Source organism: Liolophura sinensis, chromosome 1 (assembly GCF_032854445.1).
Source record: "Liolophura sinensis isolate JHLJ2023 chromosome 1, CUHK_Ljap_v2, whole genome shotgun sequence".
NCBI lineage: Eukaryota > Metazoa > Mollusca > Polyplacophora > Chitonida > Chitonidae > Liolophura > Liolophura sinensis.
The window spans coordinates 42592754-42610051 of record NC_088295.1 but is presented as its reverse complement, the minus strand read 5'-3'; the positions used below and the strand labels follow the sequence as shown (position 1 = coordinate 42610051).

General features: G+C 35.9%; 1 protein-coding gene across 5 annotated transcripts in view; it reads right to left on the bottom strand.

Moving 5' to 3' along the window:
• LOC135481904 (protein phosphatase 1 regulatory subunit 12A-like) overlaps positions 1-17298 on the bottom strand; it is a 44645-nt gene that overhangs the window by 6439 nt on the left and 20908 nt on the right. For 4 of the 5 annotated variants that reach the window (XM_064761676.1, XM_064761678.1, XM_064761679.1 and 1 more), the window contains 4 exons: positions 6903-6962; positions 6412-6537; positions 5099-5152; positions 4105-4190 (listed from right to left, as the gene is read on the bottom strand). In XM_064761676.1, coding sequence (XP_064617746.1) covers positions 4105-4190; positions 5099-5152; positions 6412-6537; positions 6903-6962 — 326 coding nt within the window. The remainder of the gene's footprint in view (positions 1-4104; positions 4191-5098; positions 5153-6411; positions 6538-6902; positions 6963-17298) is intronic. The other variant, XM_064761677.1, reaches the window with a different exon arrangement.

Genomic DNA, 17298 nt, shown 5'->3' with positions numbered 1-17298 from the left:
GGTGCGGCCTTAAAATGACACCTATGTGTATGCTGTAGAGACTGGCTCATTGTTTTAATAGGACTATTTCAATCAGTTTTTCTTTTTCGCAATAATTTTTTCCCCATTTTACACAATTCTGTCGCACCCAACATAACTAGAACTTGCAAAGCATTCCGAACTTTCTCGATAATCTAGTACCTGCACACACTTCTAACATCTAATAGTTCCCACTGTCAAAATACCAAAAGTCCTTTATAAACCACCACATATCATAAATCTTCACAAAACAGGTTTTGAGTCAGTTTCATGCTTTTCAAACCAAGACAAGTTAGTTCGCCAAATTCTGAAATAAATTAATTGTATTAAGCCAAATACTGAACAATATCTCTTAAAATGAGAGACGTCACACAGAAAAACTGCATGCCCATCCTATAAACACCACATCAACTACTGGTACCACTCTCTGTGGTAAACCAATGGTCACAAAGGATGTTACCTCCGTCAAACACTATGTGAGATAAATTCAGAAAACTTGTAATTTGATACATACGTGCTGATATACATATGCTGTACTTTATATTCTCTGATAATGAAAATCTGACACCTCATTAGCCTTTACCAAAGGTGACAGAAATAATTCCACCATATAACTGCACAATCACTTAATAAGGTCTTTAAACTATTATTGAGGGAGCAGGAACATCTTTTAAGTGTTGATTTTTTTCAAAGCAGCCGAGGTCTATTTAAGGTATATTATCCCTTATTCAAAAACTCCTATAAAACACTCAATGTTTCTAAGGTGTATCTGAGGTACATCTTCTTAGTGTTGACTTTTTTCAAAGTTCCTGAGGTACATCTGCGGTATTGGCATATGACAATTTGTGTACATCCACTTTACCAAATATCTGCAGTATCTGGTGTACATATGTCTGTCAATCAATTATTCACCTCAGAAGGTTAAAATGATATTGACTTATTAACTCTGCTTAATATTAATAATTCAACATGATCATGGCTGCTGAACTCTGGGAAATTAATAACTCTCATAATGTAGACTGGTACATGCCATGTTGATGATATTACAAATAGTGAAGTTACCTTGGGAAAAGAGATTCACCTGATTTCAATGACTGATTTACAAGGCCACACACTCACACCTGTTTCCCTGTCACACTTTTCATTTTGTGATGACATCATCCTATTTTTTCTTTAAGTTCATTTAATAAGATATGGAAGATATTTATACTTCATAACATAATGCATACACGTTTAATTATACAAATTTATAAGTAACAATCATAAACAGAGGTCTCTTAATATTACTATTATCTGTTCCGAAATGTAAATATTTTTTCATGCTGCACAAAGACATAAGCGACTGGTAAGGAGTACTGAGGGGATGTGATACTTCATGTATTTAATTGGGGTTATCAGTTACTGTATTCATGTAATATGCCAATGTAACCTGAAAATACTACATAAAGATAAATTTACCTCAATGACACGGTAAAAACTTCCTATTTGACGTATATTAAAGGACAAGGCAGCACCTGGCTAAACCATATTTCAAGCGCAAGAAGGATTCTCAAGCTTTCTAAAAAGTATCACACTTTTTTTTCACCGAATAACAAGTTGAACAAAGTGACAATACTGCATACTTGGCTGGTGTGAATTAAGGCAGACATCCTGAGAATTTTATCAAATCAAACACATTACTATTAGATTGTGCGGCCTAAACTGTGACTTAGCCATTACTCGTTCATTCCTTGAAGTGACATATGATAACACAGAACTACTGCATTAGACACCATTGTGACATCGTTAGTTATGTATTGCCGAAGGACCATTTCACACAGCATTGTGGGATAGATGTGTATAATTTACGGGCCACTAGACGCTGAACTAGTTCATTTACAAGCCGTGTAATATTGAACGACGGTTTCACAAATTATGTCAGACAGTAGCATACCGCCTCGGCTCACAGAGCATTAATACCCTCAGTAGACCCTAGGGCTACTTAGATACGCTATTCAAATTATACAAATACATTTTTTGTTGTTCATTTTAGCGTGTAGTCAGAAGTTTCTTAATAACAAATATTAGAGTCAGCCACACTTCCTTAGCGGCCATGACACTTGTAGGTCTCCTTCTGTGATTCATTTTTATCCGCTTTGGTGTAGCTGCTAGAATCAGTTGGTCTCTTCCAGCTATATCTGGAGTTTATCAAACGTTACATTTAGAACAATTGCAACATGTTTTTGGTTTTTGAGAAAAAAAAATCAATCCTTTTTTCAACCTATCTGTGGGATCCTTGTAAAATTTAATTTCCTCTATCAGAAAAATTTGTAACGAAATTGATTTGTACATTCAGTTTAAATGCAACATTATGATCAGTACATTGGAGTAACACAGTCTGACAGGAGAAAACCAGATGGCGTACACATCTATGTAACAGCACATATTCTGAAACACTTAATTTACTTCGGATCAAAAAAAAAAAAAGTTTATCAAGTCGAAAAGTTTAAATTTTTCATGGGAGGTAACTTTACAGGTGTAACTCTACCTTGATAATTTTTTTTCTTTTTTTTTTTTTTTTTACAGTTGGCGATGAAAGGCATCCCCCAAGAATGCCATCATTCTCATTCGTTATTTAACAAAAATTATTTCAAGCGTTATTTAATGTAAGTCAACTTGCAACAATGCTGAACCCCTTTGTAGATTTCCGTTTGAAATGAAAGTAAGAGTTCCAGCGGAAGCCCTGATTATGGGAGAATTATCAGCAAGCTCTCGATATACAGACTCGGCAGACAGCAGACAATATTTAAGTTTGGGAAAAACTAAGCTTTTCAAGGAGTTTCCAGGGGTATTTGTCTTTTTAAAGAACTTTCAAGTACTTGAAAATGAAATTGTATTTTTCACACACTTTCAAAGAGTTTCAAGGACTGTATGTACCCTGTTTAACAGGGGTCAAAATCAGGCTAGGACCTGAAAAAGGAATACCCCAGCCGTGCATCCACTTAAACTGTAAATGATGTATGGTTGCCAGCTTAATGTATCAACAGATCAAGTAGTGGAAGTAGTTCAAGTATGTCCAATTTCTGAGAAAGCTATTTACCACTTAGACATTCATCGGCGAAGTCCACAACATTATGTGCCATAGGCTACTGCTTTGACTATAATAAGGAAAACACCTCCTACATGAGATAGCTTGAGTAAAAGTGACGTCACCTTGCTGTCGATAATAGAGACGCGCTAAAGCTGTGTCAAGATGAAGTTTGATTAAACTTTTACTGGGTTGAAAAAAATCTAAAAAATATTTAATGCCGGTTTAAGATACTTTGAATTAAGATACTTTGGTTGTCTTTCTGTGGGCATAAGCATTAGTCAGGTGCTGTCTTTCTCTTTAATAACGACATTGTTTTCATTATTACAAATATCGCATTTTATCAGTTTCTTTCTACCATGTCTCACACAAATATGATAAGAAAAACTCTTTTAGATCTGGTAGAGTGTGATGAAGAATAAAAGATAATAATCAAGGACATTTCTTTCAGTGGTAACATTTACCTGAAATTACCCGACTAAATACCTTAATCAAATGCTCAGAGGTAAATATGTAGCCAAGAACTGGATATGAAGTACTAATACGACCTTTTCATTATGGTAGGAGGAAACATATAAAATAACCCTCATCTTTCAGTCATACATATTTAATTAGTCGCCAATGTTCCCCTCAGCATTAACCTTGTCTTTTCTCTAAATTCTAACAAGATAACACTACAATTGAAATCAATACATTGAAATAAAAATGTTTATGTTTAACTGAGAGTCTGTTTACAAAGAAGGTATTTCTGTTTGTTAAATCCAGACAGAACCATCAGCATTTCAGCTGATCACAAAAGTTTATTATGACCAATGTAACTGCATCAGCGAAACTTTTGTCACATTAAAATTAAGGTACACGGTATATATCATTCTGATCACCTCTTTTGTTTCATGCCACTCAACAACAAAAAGACTTTCCAAAATCAGGCAATATACATATACATGTTTACAAAAAGGGGAAAATGCAGCTGAGTGCTCGAAATTACCATCTAGCAACCAAACGATGCGTTAGATTACCATCGTGACAGTTTTGCCACCACCCTTGTTAACGCTCTATTTTCATCCTTTAACTTTTCATTTTCAGCTTTTAACCTGTCCATAAGCTGAAAAAAGGCAGTGTTGAAAAAATGTAGATAACAGAGCTCAGTAAACTTGGTATCAGGCATTATTTCCTCCATCCAGCAGAATTCATCTACATCCTGAATGTCCCTGACCTCGTTATTTAAGTTATTATGTGTCCACAACTTTACATCATTTGTAGTTTTATCCATTCATGTATACAGTATATAACCATTCCTTCCTATCTTCACTCATTTAAACTCAACATTGACATACTTCACATCTCAAACTGGAATTACATTTAACATTACTGCAACTTGTTTGTACTGACACCTGAATAAAAAACTGAATATATTCACAAGCATTACTACCCTATTTCTTCTAAAATTTGGGACACCTAGTCTCCTCATTTTAGCCATTATATATGTAATTCTAGCACGAATATTGAGTTTCCTCTTTCTCACATAGTTTGATCATCATACTCATATCTTTACTTTTCGGAAAGGCTGGTAGAGGAACGTAATATTCCACTTTTGACACTACTAATATCTGTCCTACGTTTTAGAAGAATTAGGGTAGTCAACTTTTTACCAATCGTGTACTGAAAAAAAAAATATACACGTACTATCCACGTTTAATGTCATGAGCACAGATACACTGGCATTTATAAACCGTCATCAAAACAGCTGGCACAGAATATATGGAAATTATGTTTTCAGGCACCAACCTTCAAGAGGCAGAGCCAAAGACATACTGAGGGTGCCTATAAACTCCAGAGATGTTTACTGAATACCAACTATTTCAGCCAAAGTTATCAGGGGCAGAGCAGATATCACTATGATAACTGCCATCAAAATAATATGTGTAACAATGGAACATCTGCCTAACAATTCACAACTCTCACTACATTCTAACCTAACCTCCAATCTAGAAGCCTGATCAGAAGACTCACCTTAAGTTCCTCCTCTAGTTCTGACACCTTTCTCTCCAGTGACCTCTTCTCTTGCTGTTAAGAAGAAAGGTTTGCGTGTTACACAAAACACATACATACAACATAGACCAGCACCTTCTTCACACCCTAATTCCTCAACCTTTCTGCATATCAAAGGGCAGCTTGATTTTGGAGAAAGAACTACATTGGTTTGATTGGCCAGTATCAGGGCTTCACAAAAAGTATAATTTTATCAGTTTACACGGCATAGTGCCTTCAGTATATGATTCAACAAACACGTTGCAAACATGTGAAAATGTTGCAGAACTACAGTGGCTTGAAACTAATTTGCCATTAAACATGTCACTCTTTTTTTTATAACACCATACACAAGAATTTTCCATTTATATGATGACAGCTGGTAATGGCTGAGGGTTACACGGAGGAGAACACAGACTATTGACAAGTTATATTGGTGAGCTTTTGACTTTGAATATTATATTTCCAGTTGACAGTCTGAACAGTGTTTTGAATACTTTGCTTATTATTTCTACAGGTGACATGTGTTAATGTCATATTGGTGCATGGCAAATGGTATTCTGTGAACTTCAAGTAAGACTACACAAGAGAGCACTGTTCACCAATTTTTGAAACGAGGTTCCCACAACAACAGTGGAAGCAAGGGAGTCTTTAAAATTTCCTGTCCACCAATGTCACACACTACAACGTCCTACAACCACTAGACACTTTGCCACCACGGCAAACTAATGACAGAGTTGTTGCAGGTTCATAATAATACCTTACAAAGCTTTAACCCAGGATGGTGCCGCACTGTTCAAACCATGAAGACCAAAGATACCAGCTGCAGCTTTATACATCATTGTGTATCTGATTGTTGATCAACAACAAAACAATAATTTTTCACATATACGATGACAGTCAGTATTATGGTTGAAGGTAACCAGACTGGTATTAATGATACAGTTATCAGATTTATGGACATGGGAAATTGGACGGTCAACAGGGATATCAAACTGTGTGCCCGAATACCAGGACACATCTTCTGTTCAGAATCCAGAGCAGGATTCCAACACTTCAGCCCTTTGTTCAAATACTTCATTGTAACAGATGATACATCGTCTTTATTACCTTCAATAACAAGCTCCACATGTATGTTTTAAAACACCATCAGCATCGACTGTATTTTCATAGTTCACATAGAAGATTACATGCAGGTTTACAGGAGCCTGAGTACGAAAACATTACAACTTGCCAAATACCTGACAATCCTTCTTGACTGCAAAATACATGGTGATGTGGGTGTAAGTGTTTACCTTGACATCTGAGTCTCTTTTTCTTAGTGCCCGCTCCAATTCCCTCTGTGCTTGTTCCAAATCTCTCTTTGTTTGTGCTAAATCTTTCTTTAGTTTTTCGTTTTCCATTTTTTCACCCTCGTACATCTGTAAGAGAACAGACAACACAATAGACTTATTTGTACGAGTCAAAATTGTTTTATCACGCCACTCAAGAGAGACAAGAAAATCATATCCAAGTTTAAATCCAAAACTCTTTTCCTTATGCGCCTAGACTACAACAAAAAAAAAAAAAGAAAGAAATTTGAATCCAGTTTAATTAAATTCCCATTTGAATTGTGACCTTTTTAACAGTACCCATACATGTATAATATCAACCACTAACACATGCTTACATTTCTTTCTTCAGAGCCTGATAAACAAAATTTACTTCTCTTACTTCATTGCTTCCCATGTTACAATGAATAGAGCTGAAAATCAGAAGAAATTGAAACCTCTTAACAAAGACTTACTTTCTTGTAATCTGTATCTAATGACGAGGTTGATTTATATCTAGATGATGTACCGGTACCCTGAGAAAAGATAAGACACAAATAAGATAATATACAAAAAGCACTTCATTAGTCATACATTAATGAGGGCAAGTAAGGTGGAACACTTGAAACCAGATTTGGTAGTAAGGCTACCAAATATCTCGCCTGTAACAGAGACATGAATACAAAACTTCAGTTCAGTGTGTATCATATGCAGGGATTTTTCTAGCCACCAGAAGTATCGGCAAATTGAGTTTTAGACAAATTTTATACTGAGTTTTCATGAAATAAATTGAGTTTCTGTATTTTTCTGACTTTGCGGTTGTTCTTCTTTCAAACGTGTGTTTTGTTGTTAATGGACGCGTGCCGACTTTACTTCATCTCTTGCTGAGTCGCAGGCATATCAACACTACTGGTCAAAGGTTACGGACACAAGGCTGTAATATGGGTTTCCCCTGGCACTCTCCTCTAATGGGACACTTTCTGCAGTCGGTATTTTCCCTAACCGACAAAGGAAACCACCCACAGACAAATAATTGCTCGCTAGAGGGGTCCATTCAATGCACAATACGTTCACGCGAGGGAGGTGTGAAACATCAATATGTATGACCAGACAACCAACCAAACGATAGTTAATAAAAGTATGGCGCTAAATATTCACTTCAGATTGACAAGTGACAGTTCTTCATGCGGATTGTCTTTATTTACATCCGTAATACCATTTTCTCGCACCTTTCTTCGTTTGACATGATTTAGGGTTTCAAGAATTGTATATACTATTGTGTAAAACGTTCTTGGGTTCACTAACTCGTTGCAATGCTCAGCAACAAGATCGGAACTGCGTCATTCTGCAGTTACAACAACCACACGAATTGATCAACATGCTAAAGGGATACTAGACCACTGGGCTACACAAAATGTTACTTGAAAATAAACTTGTACAAAACATGGCATTTGTTTATGACTGAAGTAGCAATGTAAATGTGTACAGCCATATTTTTCCACCTGTTAACTGTCCTTCATAAATCAGTAAGTCTCTCAAAATCACTAGAAATATACTAGAGTCAGTATAACCTCTTCACTTAAGGGACTTTTTAGATCTATATGCATGTACACAATCACCTATACAAAGGTAATGCTACTGTACAGTGGGCTATACAATTTCCTTTCCTGTTGGAAAATAGTATTTAATACAGATTAAGAAATATTCAATCGCCTTACATCATTATCACAAGAATTATCTGTAAATATCAAGAGATGAGATAACATGTTACCTAACAATCAAATCAACCCTATGAAGATCTATAAACACAGGTCTATGATTTCAGAAACAGCATAAATTAACTATGAGGCGTTAAACTGATTTAATTTTGAGTTTTAGGAATCTGAAATACCAAACCGGGAGAAAAATTGAATTTTTGATACATTAATGATGAAAAAATATTGAGTTTTCTGATTGTTCAAATGGAGTTTCTAAATAGAAACTGGCTAGACAAACCACTGCATATGAGACTTTCAGTGATACCATCCTTAACATCCACCTTAACTTTAACAAGGTTTGACTAATTGAGTTCAACTTGTTAAATATGACTAACCTAATTCCTCAACCTTTTCGCATATGAAGGAGCAGCTTTCAGTGCAATTTATGCAGAATTATAATTTGATATTGGAGACAAGACTACACTGGTTAGATTAACCAATTTCAGGGCTTTATAAAGAGTAAAAGTTTTTCATTAAACATGTGAAAAGGTTGAAGAATTACTGTATCAAATTTCATATAACCATTTAACGCATTTTATACATTGTAAGAAATACCATGTCCCTGTTTCTGTTCAATTAATCAAATATGAACGGTTTATTTGACAAATTGCACCATATTAACGCAACATTAACGTTGTATAATACATGACAGTGTCGTGAAAACAAGTCATAATTTACAGCTGGTCATGTTATGAACCAGATAGAGCCCAGAGAAAACCATCAGCCATCGCCACGTTCCTGACTGAATTTGAGCATGTGATCTTGATTAAAAAAAGATTTTCAGCTGTAGCAAGACAATGTTTCAGCCAACAAAGTCAGCAATATAGTTGATATACACATAAGACATACATGTACATGTAAGAATAGGAAAGTGTAACAATATAAACATGATTTTCCAAGAATTGTCATTTGAAGGAGAAATAGCTGTATGATGACTCCTCCCCTGTCTGCCCGTATCAAGGTAATCAATGGTCACTACAGCAGACCATTGTTGACACCTACAACTAATTACTGGCAGGCTCCACAATACTTTCTTTAAGCTTCAAAGGTACGTGCTAAATGGGTGTTCTACTCAATACAAACTCTTGCATAATGAATGTACATGAAACAGAAATGCCATTGATGAACATGAACTGTATGTATGCTTGTGAGATGGTTGTACATACAAACACATGAACATGTATGCAGACTTCAAAGGCTATCCTCTGATTACCTGTACATGTATATATATTAAGTAAGCCACAAACCATAACAAACTGTGAAATATAGCATGTATCATGATGTGACAATGGAGCTAAAAACGGCATACACCGACTCAGATTTCAGGTCAGCTGTATTACAGTGAACTCAGCGGCCCAAAGCAGAAGCTATGCGTAGCACACTAAATTTATATTTATTGGCTCTAACAAAGCTTTCACAAAATCATTTCACCCTGAAGATCCAGGTTCAAAAAGAATCCATACACTGACTAGATACCCTGACAAGCTAGTTAACCATGCATCACCAATGTTTACACTAACCCATGTACACATTTTCTTTAATAGACTCTTGCAGAAAGCCTTTAACCCAGGCAGGTGAGACTGGGGTGAAGGAACTGCTGAGGTTTATTTAAGATCATGCCCTGGCAACCTCACACAGTATACTCTTAAGTGTCCAACTGATATACCACATCTTAACCTACATGAAGTCACCAAGTGGCCTGCTTTACATATCCTAATTATCAGATAATAGCATAAACATGCTCACATAATAAGTTTAGACACAATTTACGTGCATTTATTTTTCAGTTTTCGATATAAAACTACAGAATATTTAAAACTTTATCACTCCAAGCACAAGAATACTGTTAAACTAAACCAAAAAAAGTTTATGATCTAAATCCATCAAATGGTTGAAAAATTACAGTAATACTGGTAATCCCTTATCAACCTGTAAACAGTACTAGCCTGGACTGTGACCTGACAAATGGAACCTTTGTTTTCACACACCACTGTCTCTGGTTAACCTGAATGATTGAGCCACTTGAAGTGAAAGGCCAGGTTTATAAACCACTGATAATACAGGGGCACTTCAGCTGACCTGAAATCCCACCTTAGGTAAACAATATAATAATTCCTCAACCTTTTCGCATATGAAAAAAGCAAATTTTCAATGAAATTTATTCACATTTATTACTCTGATTTTGGAGACAAAACACCATTGGCTGGATTGGCCAGTTTCAGGGCTTCACAAAAAAGTCTAATTTTTTCATTCAACATAGAAAAAATGCCTTCGGAATATGCTTGAATAAACATCTTGCAATCATGTGCAATGGTTGAAGAATTAGAGCAGATCGATTAACAAGTCTTGTCAAATTCTTGTCTATAGTTCTGATATGTCTTCTATCATTCTCCCCAATACATGCAATAAGCTTTCACATCTGGAGATAATCTTAATGCCTATAGTAATATTTTTCTTATAACTCACCAAAGTACTAAATTTTAAGTTCTTAATTCTCAATATGTCAATACAAATACTATACTCCAAAGTTTTACATGCTAGAAGGCTGAGAATCTAAATGAAGGCATTACGCTAAAAAACAGTCCCAAAGTTACTGTTTTCACAAAAAACTACTATAACACTTCTAATATGGATGTTTAATGTTATTTAAATTGTCACAAATGTATAAATACTGCACATTTATATATGATAATAAGTGAAACTATTCATACATGCCTGTTTGTTCAGGTTATTTTTTGATACAGACATAGTGAGCTCTTCCAAATAACTTCATTACCAGCGTTATATTCACTATCTTGACCTGGCTTGTTTATCTGCCTTAACAAATATGAAATTTTTAGAGCCAACGTTTAAAATAAATGAAGAATTATGCAACATAAGGTAAAACAAGGAAAAAAAAAACATATTACTGGCATACCAGGAAGGTACTATACATATTCACATTACATGGGAGAATTTTTAGAGCTAATGCTTTATTTTGAACACTTCTAAGGCTTGTACCATGGCTTCTTGCTTGACAGCTGCAACAGCCCTGGAATCCTGCACGTGCTGCTGCCACTAAAGATAGTCGAACCTTTAAATAAACTTGGAATATGTCGGCTATGAAAACAATCCGTTTACCATACATTCTGTGTATTTTTATAAGCAAATGATCGATGTTGTTATTGGTCTATCCTTACATCTATATGCTGTGGTTTTTGGCAGACTTTGATGACGTAGTTCCTGGACTACCAATGTGGTAAGTAATGTTTAATTAAACATAATTTAAACCCTGTTGATGAAGTAAAAATATCTCCTATTGTGGGATTATAGTCGTATTTAAAAATTTTAATACTCTTTAAATAGTATGACAATTCAAGGCACCAAATACACTATTCTTATGATCACAGTATTAAAATGATAATCTTTAGTTCTAAAAGCTGAAGGATTCATGCTTGAAGTTCATAAACCTGAGGTAGAGGTATGCACACAGGTATAGGTGCAGCCAAAACTTTCCACCAGGAGCACATGAAGTTGCTTAGAGTTTCCAGGCAGACTGAACAGATGTGCTAGTTGTCAGTCAGATGAAGTGAAGAGAGTAGATCAGCCTAGACAACAGTCACATGCTTTCTTCTCTGCACATGTTACCTAACAGTAACTGGGAGGGTTTCGTAAAGCCCTTTACTTCTTTAAGGGTAAAAATTTTACCGCATAAAATGTAAAAAGGTCAAATCTGTACAATCCTCCAATCTTAGATAAATGGCTCAAAATATACCTCCAGGTTAATATTAACTGTAAACCCAACGAGACTTTCAGCACATGCAGCATCAGGACTACCCCGATTTCTGTATATTTTTCACACTTTTCTAGTCTCCTTACCTCCTGTGAGCAGTTTGGACAATTGGGATGAAAGTGGGCTGTCTGCTTATAATACTGTGACTCTTCAACATATGTTTGCAAGGTCTTTATTCAAGCATATGCTGAAGGCATTATTCTGTGCTGACTGATAAAATTGTACTTTTTTTGAAGCCCTAAAACTGGCCAACCCAACCAATATAGTTTTGTCTGCAATATCAAATTTAAATATCTATAAAATGCACTGAAAGCTGCTCTTTCACATGCAGTAAGGATGAGGAATGATTCCAAATACAAACTGAACATAGGTTGAACAGCCTGAAAAAATTTGATGTCATCTTGACCGTATCTTATCAAAATGTCTGGTTCAGTTTTGTCACTGTCACAGTTAACCTCAGGATGATGTTAAAAACAATGCCAGGGTTTATATTAAACTGTTCCTAACAGTATACATATCTAACCTAATTCAAATATATTGGAATGAAGCCAGGGCAGCTGACCTAGATTATATGATGTATATATTAAAGCAGATGAATTTCATAAATGAAATATTAATAAACTTTATTACACACGATCCTGTCGTGCTTTATGTTCATATACTCACCACAATATCAACGTTGATGAGATTTCTTGTCACTTTTTAACAATATGAGAATCTAATAATAAATGTTCTGCTAAGACATTGTGAAGTTGACAGCAGAAACACTTGATGGCATCAGTATAAGCCCTGACACAAGCATTTACACATACAATACATACAGGTACGTAGTGACAGACAGAATAAATTAGACTGCATCAACAGAAATCTGACTGGTGTTGTAGGACGTACTGAAGAATACATGTATTTCACTCAAACGAAATTTGGTGTTTTCTCGAACAAATTAAGTAACCTGCGTTAATCAGAAAGAGGGGCCAAAGCCATTTTTTTCTAATGTGTTTGGTAAATCAATAGATTTATAATCTTAAATTCTTATGAAGCCATGTGCGATATCAGTACATATATACATGTACATTTGGTTTGATGTTGTCTTTTCTGAAATTTTCTGTTCTGCATGCAGTCAGCCAAAGCATCCAACTGTTCAAAGGTAACAGTTTAACCTAGAAGGTCTCTACACCATACATGTGCACGTACCACTAGCTCAACATACATGTACACATAGCTCAACAAACATGTACACCTACTGGTAGCTCAACATATACGTACACGTACCGGAAGCTCAACGGACATGTACACGTACCGGTACCTCAACATACATGTACACATACTGGTACCTTAACAGATATGTACACGTACCGGTACCTCAACATACATGTAAGCATGTATATTATTTAACATTTCTTTATACAATGCTAATATATAAATCATGCTGTTCTAACAAAAAGGACTGGAACAATGCAGATGATAGTCTGGAAGATATATAATATATCATTCAATACATTATTCGTACTGTATGTTCAGGATATAAAAGAATAACAAGGCAATATTAGTTTCTGTACTGGGCTGAGACCCCTTTAAAAAAAATCCATCTTTCTTTTAAAAAATGCCTTAGCCTAGGATAAAGCATATAAGAAACTGTAATGTATACATTTGGAAAGATGTGAAAAAACTTGAAATGAAAAGTGAAAAGAATAGCCTTTTTTTTTTTTGGATGAACTGTGGACTTACATTTGAGGAGGATGGAGTAGTGGATGAGAAGCCATACGAGTTGCTTCCTAAGGAATGTAAACTACTGGTAGATCCTGATCGTGAGCTGTACCCTGAGCCCAGACCCGAGGAAGAGCCATAAAGGCCCGAGTACACCCCAGTACTACTGCCGCTATAGGGACTAGGGTAAAGAGAGCTGGAGTAAGGGGAGCTGGCTGAGGACAGTCCTAGACCAGACAAACTGGAGGATAACCCTGAGTACCGGCCATAAGATGACCCATAGCCACCGTAGGACATCTTGACAAGACGTCCACCAGTGTTCACATTAGAGTAAAAAGAATGAAGCACACAACAGGCAGCAGGTATAAAACACAGACGAAATCCCTTGAAGTCACACGGTCCTCAGCTCTTATCACAGCAACCTTGGTTAATTCAGTATTATATTGTATATGCCTCTTGTTGCACAGAGAGGCAGGCTCATGTGTACTGGAGTACACAGGCTGCCCTTTACACTGCCGTGAATTCTCTCCTAGTAGTAGTCCTAGTCGACCAGGTAAAAACTCCACCAATGTCTTTCATACTACTAGAAGATGGAAGTGCTGGAGCGGGCTAGTCAGAGCATTCAATGTGGAGAGAGGAGGTATTCTAGAGAGGAGCTGATGGGTACAGCTCGGCCCATCCACAAAGTAACAGATGAAAACTTCCTGGGTTTACTTGGACTGTTCTGAGCTAAATATAGAGCATAGCCTTAACTGTATAGCCCAGATATAGCATGTGACTAATCTTCTGGACAGACTTGGCATTTAGTGCAACAATCTGGGCAGAGCTCAGGCCGAGTTACCAGTGCCATACATTAGTTTCCTAACTATCTCCCCCCTGCCAGCTACATCAACATAATCACCTATTGCTTATGCAGACAGGGACTGCTGGCCAGCAGGGGCACTCAGTCCTGGAGGGTGCCTCTGATGCCACATTGACAAGCAGGCTGTGGGAATTTTGTACAGCTATATACCCTGTAAGAGCATCCCTCTATTATGGGATGATGATGAGCACAAAACAGAACATGGGATAATGCAGTCATATCATTTGTCTGGACTTGATGGAGACTAGGTAAAGCAATTATCTGCAAGGCAATAAAACAGTACTAGTCACATGTGACCAGAATCCATGCTGTAAGAGCATCCCTCTGTTATGGTAGATGATGAACTCATTTCAGGACTCATTTTCAGGAGAAAGTATGCAGGACCATCATTTGTACAGACTTAATTGAGATTGGTTAAAGCAATAACTGTCAAGGCAATACATGTATTAACAACAGGAGATCAGTATCCAGAGCATTCAGGTCCCTTTCAGCAAGGCATTGTTTGACAGAGGATGAAAAGCCTATGTATTTCCATAAAAAAATAAAAATAACAGGGGAGCAAAATTGAAGACATTGAGCACATTTGGAAAGAGTCCACTACACAACATGCGAGTTTAGCAAAGTTGTACTGGTTACTGTAGAAGGAGTTGATTACACACAATTGCACTCAAAGTAAAGAACACCATAGCAAAAAAGTTAAGAAACTGCATGGAAAAGCCCATCATCAATACAATAAGAAAAAACAAGAATTGGGGAAGACAAATTGAAGCTGTAAGAGCATTGCTCTATTATGACTGATAGGAGCTAATTCAGCACCAGCATTTGCCTAGCCATTCTGGGCACTGGCTAAGGCACAATTTGTATGGCAATAAAGCAGTACTATTAAGGTGAGAAAAAGATAATCACATTTCAGGGGAGGAAATGAACAGGACAACAGTATGAGAATGAATCTGTTGTAGTGCATTATAAAATAATCTGTACTGTACACAAGAATGAAAACTGAGCCACAACACAGTGTATACATGTAGAAGATTGGAAAGTTTGATAACGTGCAACTGAGGCCGCAATAGTTCAGCCATACACAGACCAGATCATTTTTTTGTAAGAACACAGCATCTTACTATAATGAAAACCAAGTAGTGCAATGAAAATTAAGAACTGCTTTAAAAAAACTTTATAAACATAGTAGTAGAGCAGTACGTATGAAAAGCTGTAAGATCAAAGCAGTGTGAGAACATGGCAGGTAGCCAATATCCAACAATATATTTACACTATCAGGAGAACAAAAGCATGGTCCAACTGATCAGAAGACAAATAACTAGTAAAAACAGTGCACTTCTACACAACCTGAGGAACAAAAAGAGTACAATAGTCTTTAAAGACAAGGGATGATAGGAATGACATACCCTAAGGCAAGGTAAACACTAACACGAAGTGTTAGATGAAAGACCATTAAACATGACTGCCCAGGTAAATACTTCAATCTATTTTTTCATTTTTTCAATCAAGTGACAGATTTTTGAAACACTTTTACGTTGGCCTTTCTGACCATATTGCAATCAGTGACATTTTCGACAGATACGCCATCATTAAAAATTTCTTTCATGCGGATAACCAAACCCTATCAGAAAACAATGTCATGGTTTTCAATTCTGATTAATGCAAAAGACAGGAATTTTAAAGAAATTATCACTGAAAGAAAAAAACAAGATGAGAAATTCTGTCATAACCCGAATATCACCTTGACAATAGGGCAATTTTTTGGAGGGTCAGTTGGGTTATCCTTAACCAACATATATTTATTGATGGCCCTAATACACACAGACTAGATCTTATAATATTATGCAGAATGCATACATTCATACACCACTATGGATGCATTCATCAAATGGACCTTGAAACTAGCCATTTCCAGCACAATACACAGAAATGATATCACTAAGACCTATTATGTCCCAAAAAACCACTGTAAAATTCTCTGTTTTAAAAGTATATATATTTCACTTGATTGGAAACATTCTAAAAAACTTTAAAAAAAAAATTATCTTCTCATACAGTGTTAAATGGTCTTTCATGTAACATATTTTTATGTTGTAGTGTTTTCTTTGCCTTTAAGCATTCAAAAAATTGCATTAGTTTCCTGATTTGAAGGGGAATCATTCAATATTTATCATTTTTCTAAGAATTTACATATAATCCAGAATTTAAACTTATCAGTAACTTAACTCACATTATAACAGGAAAAGACCACAGAAACCTGAAATGGTGTGGGTACTGTTGAAAATGTAAAAAACCATCCTGCTTGGACCAAAATTTAATATTGCATCTCCACACTTTCATTAGAGGAGGGATCCACTACACATAGTTCATCAAATGCATGTTTATCTTTAAACCTAGCCATAATCCCATTGTAAATAACTATACAACATAATGGTACAAATCAGTACCACTAGGCTTCTGTAGAAATCCCGTCTGGGAAAAATTTACATAAATTAAACTCATGCTTCCATAGCAACGTTAATTAAGTATATTTTCGCTATCTATCCATATTTTCACCTGTTTTAACAAAACTTAAATCTAAAACATCTTTCCAGACACTTTCAGGTGTATAGAATATTTGTGAAATATAATGCAGATCTTATGAGTCATGTTGAATATTAATTCATAAGAAAACAATTTACAGAAAGATGTAAAAAAGAAATAAATCTGCAATTTAGAAAGTTTAAGGTGGATAATGATAGTCTTAAGCTACGTAAGTGTGTAATATCTTCCTA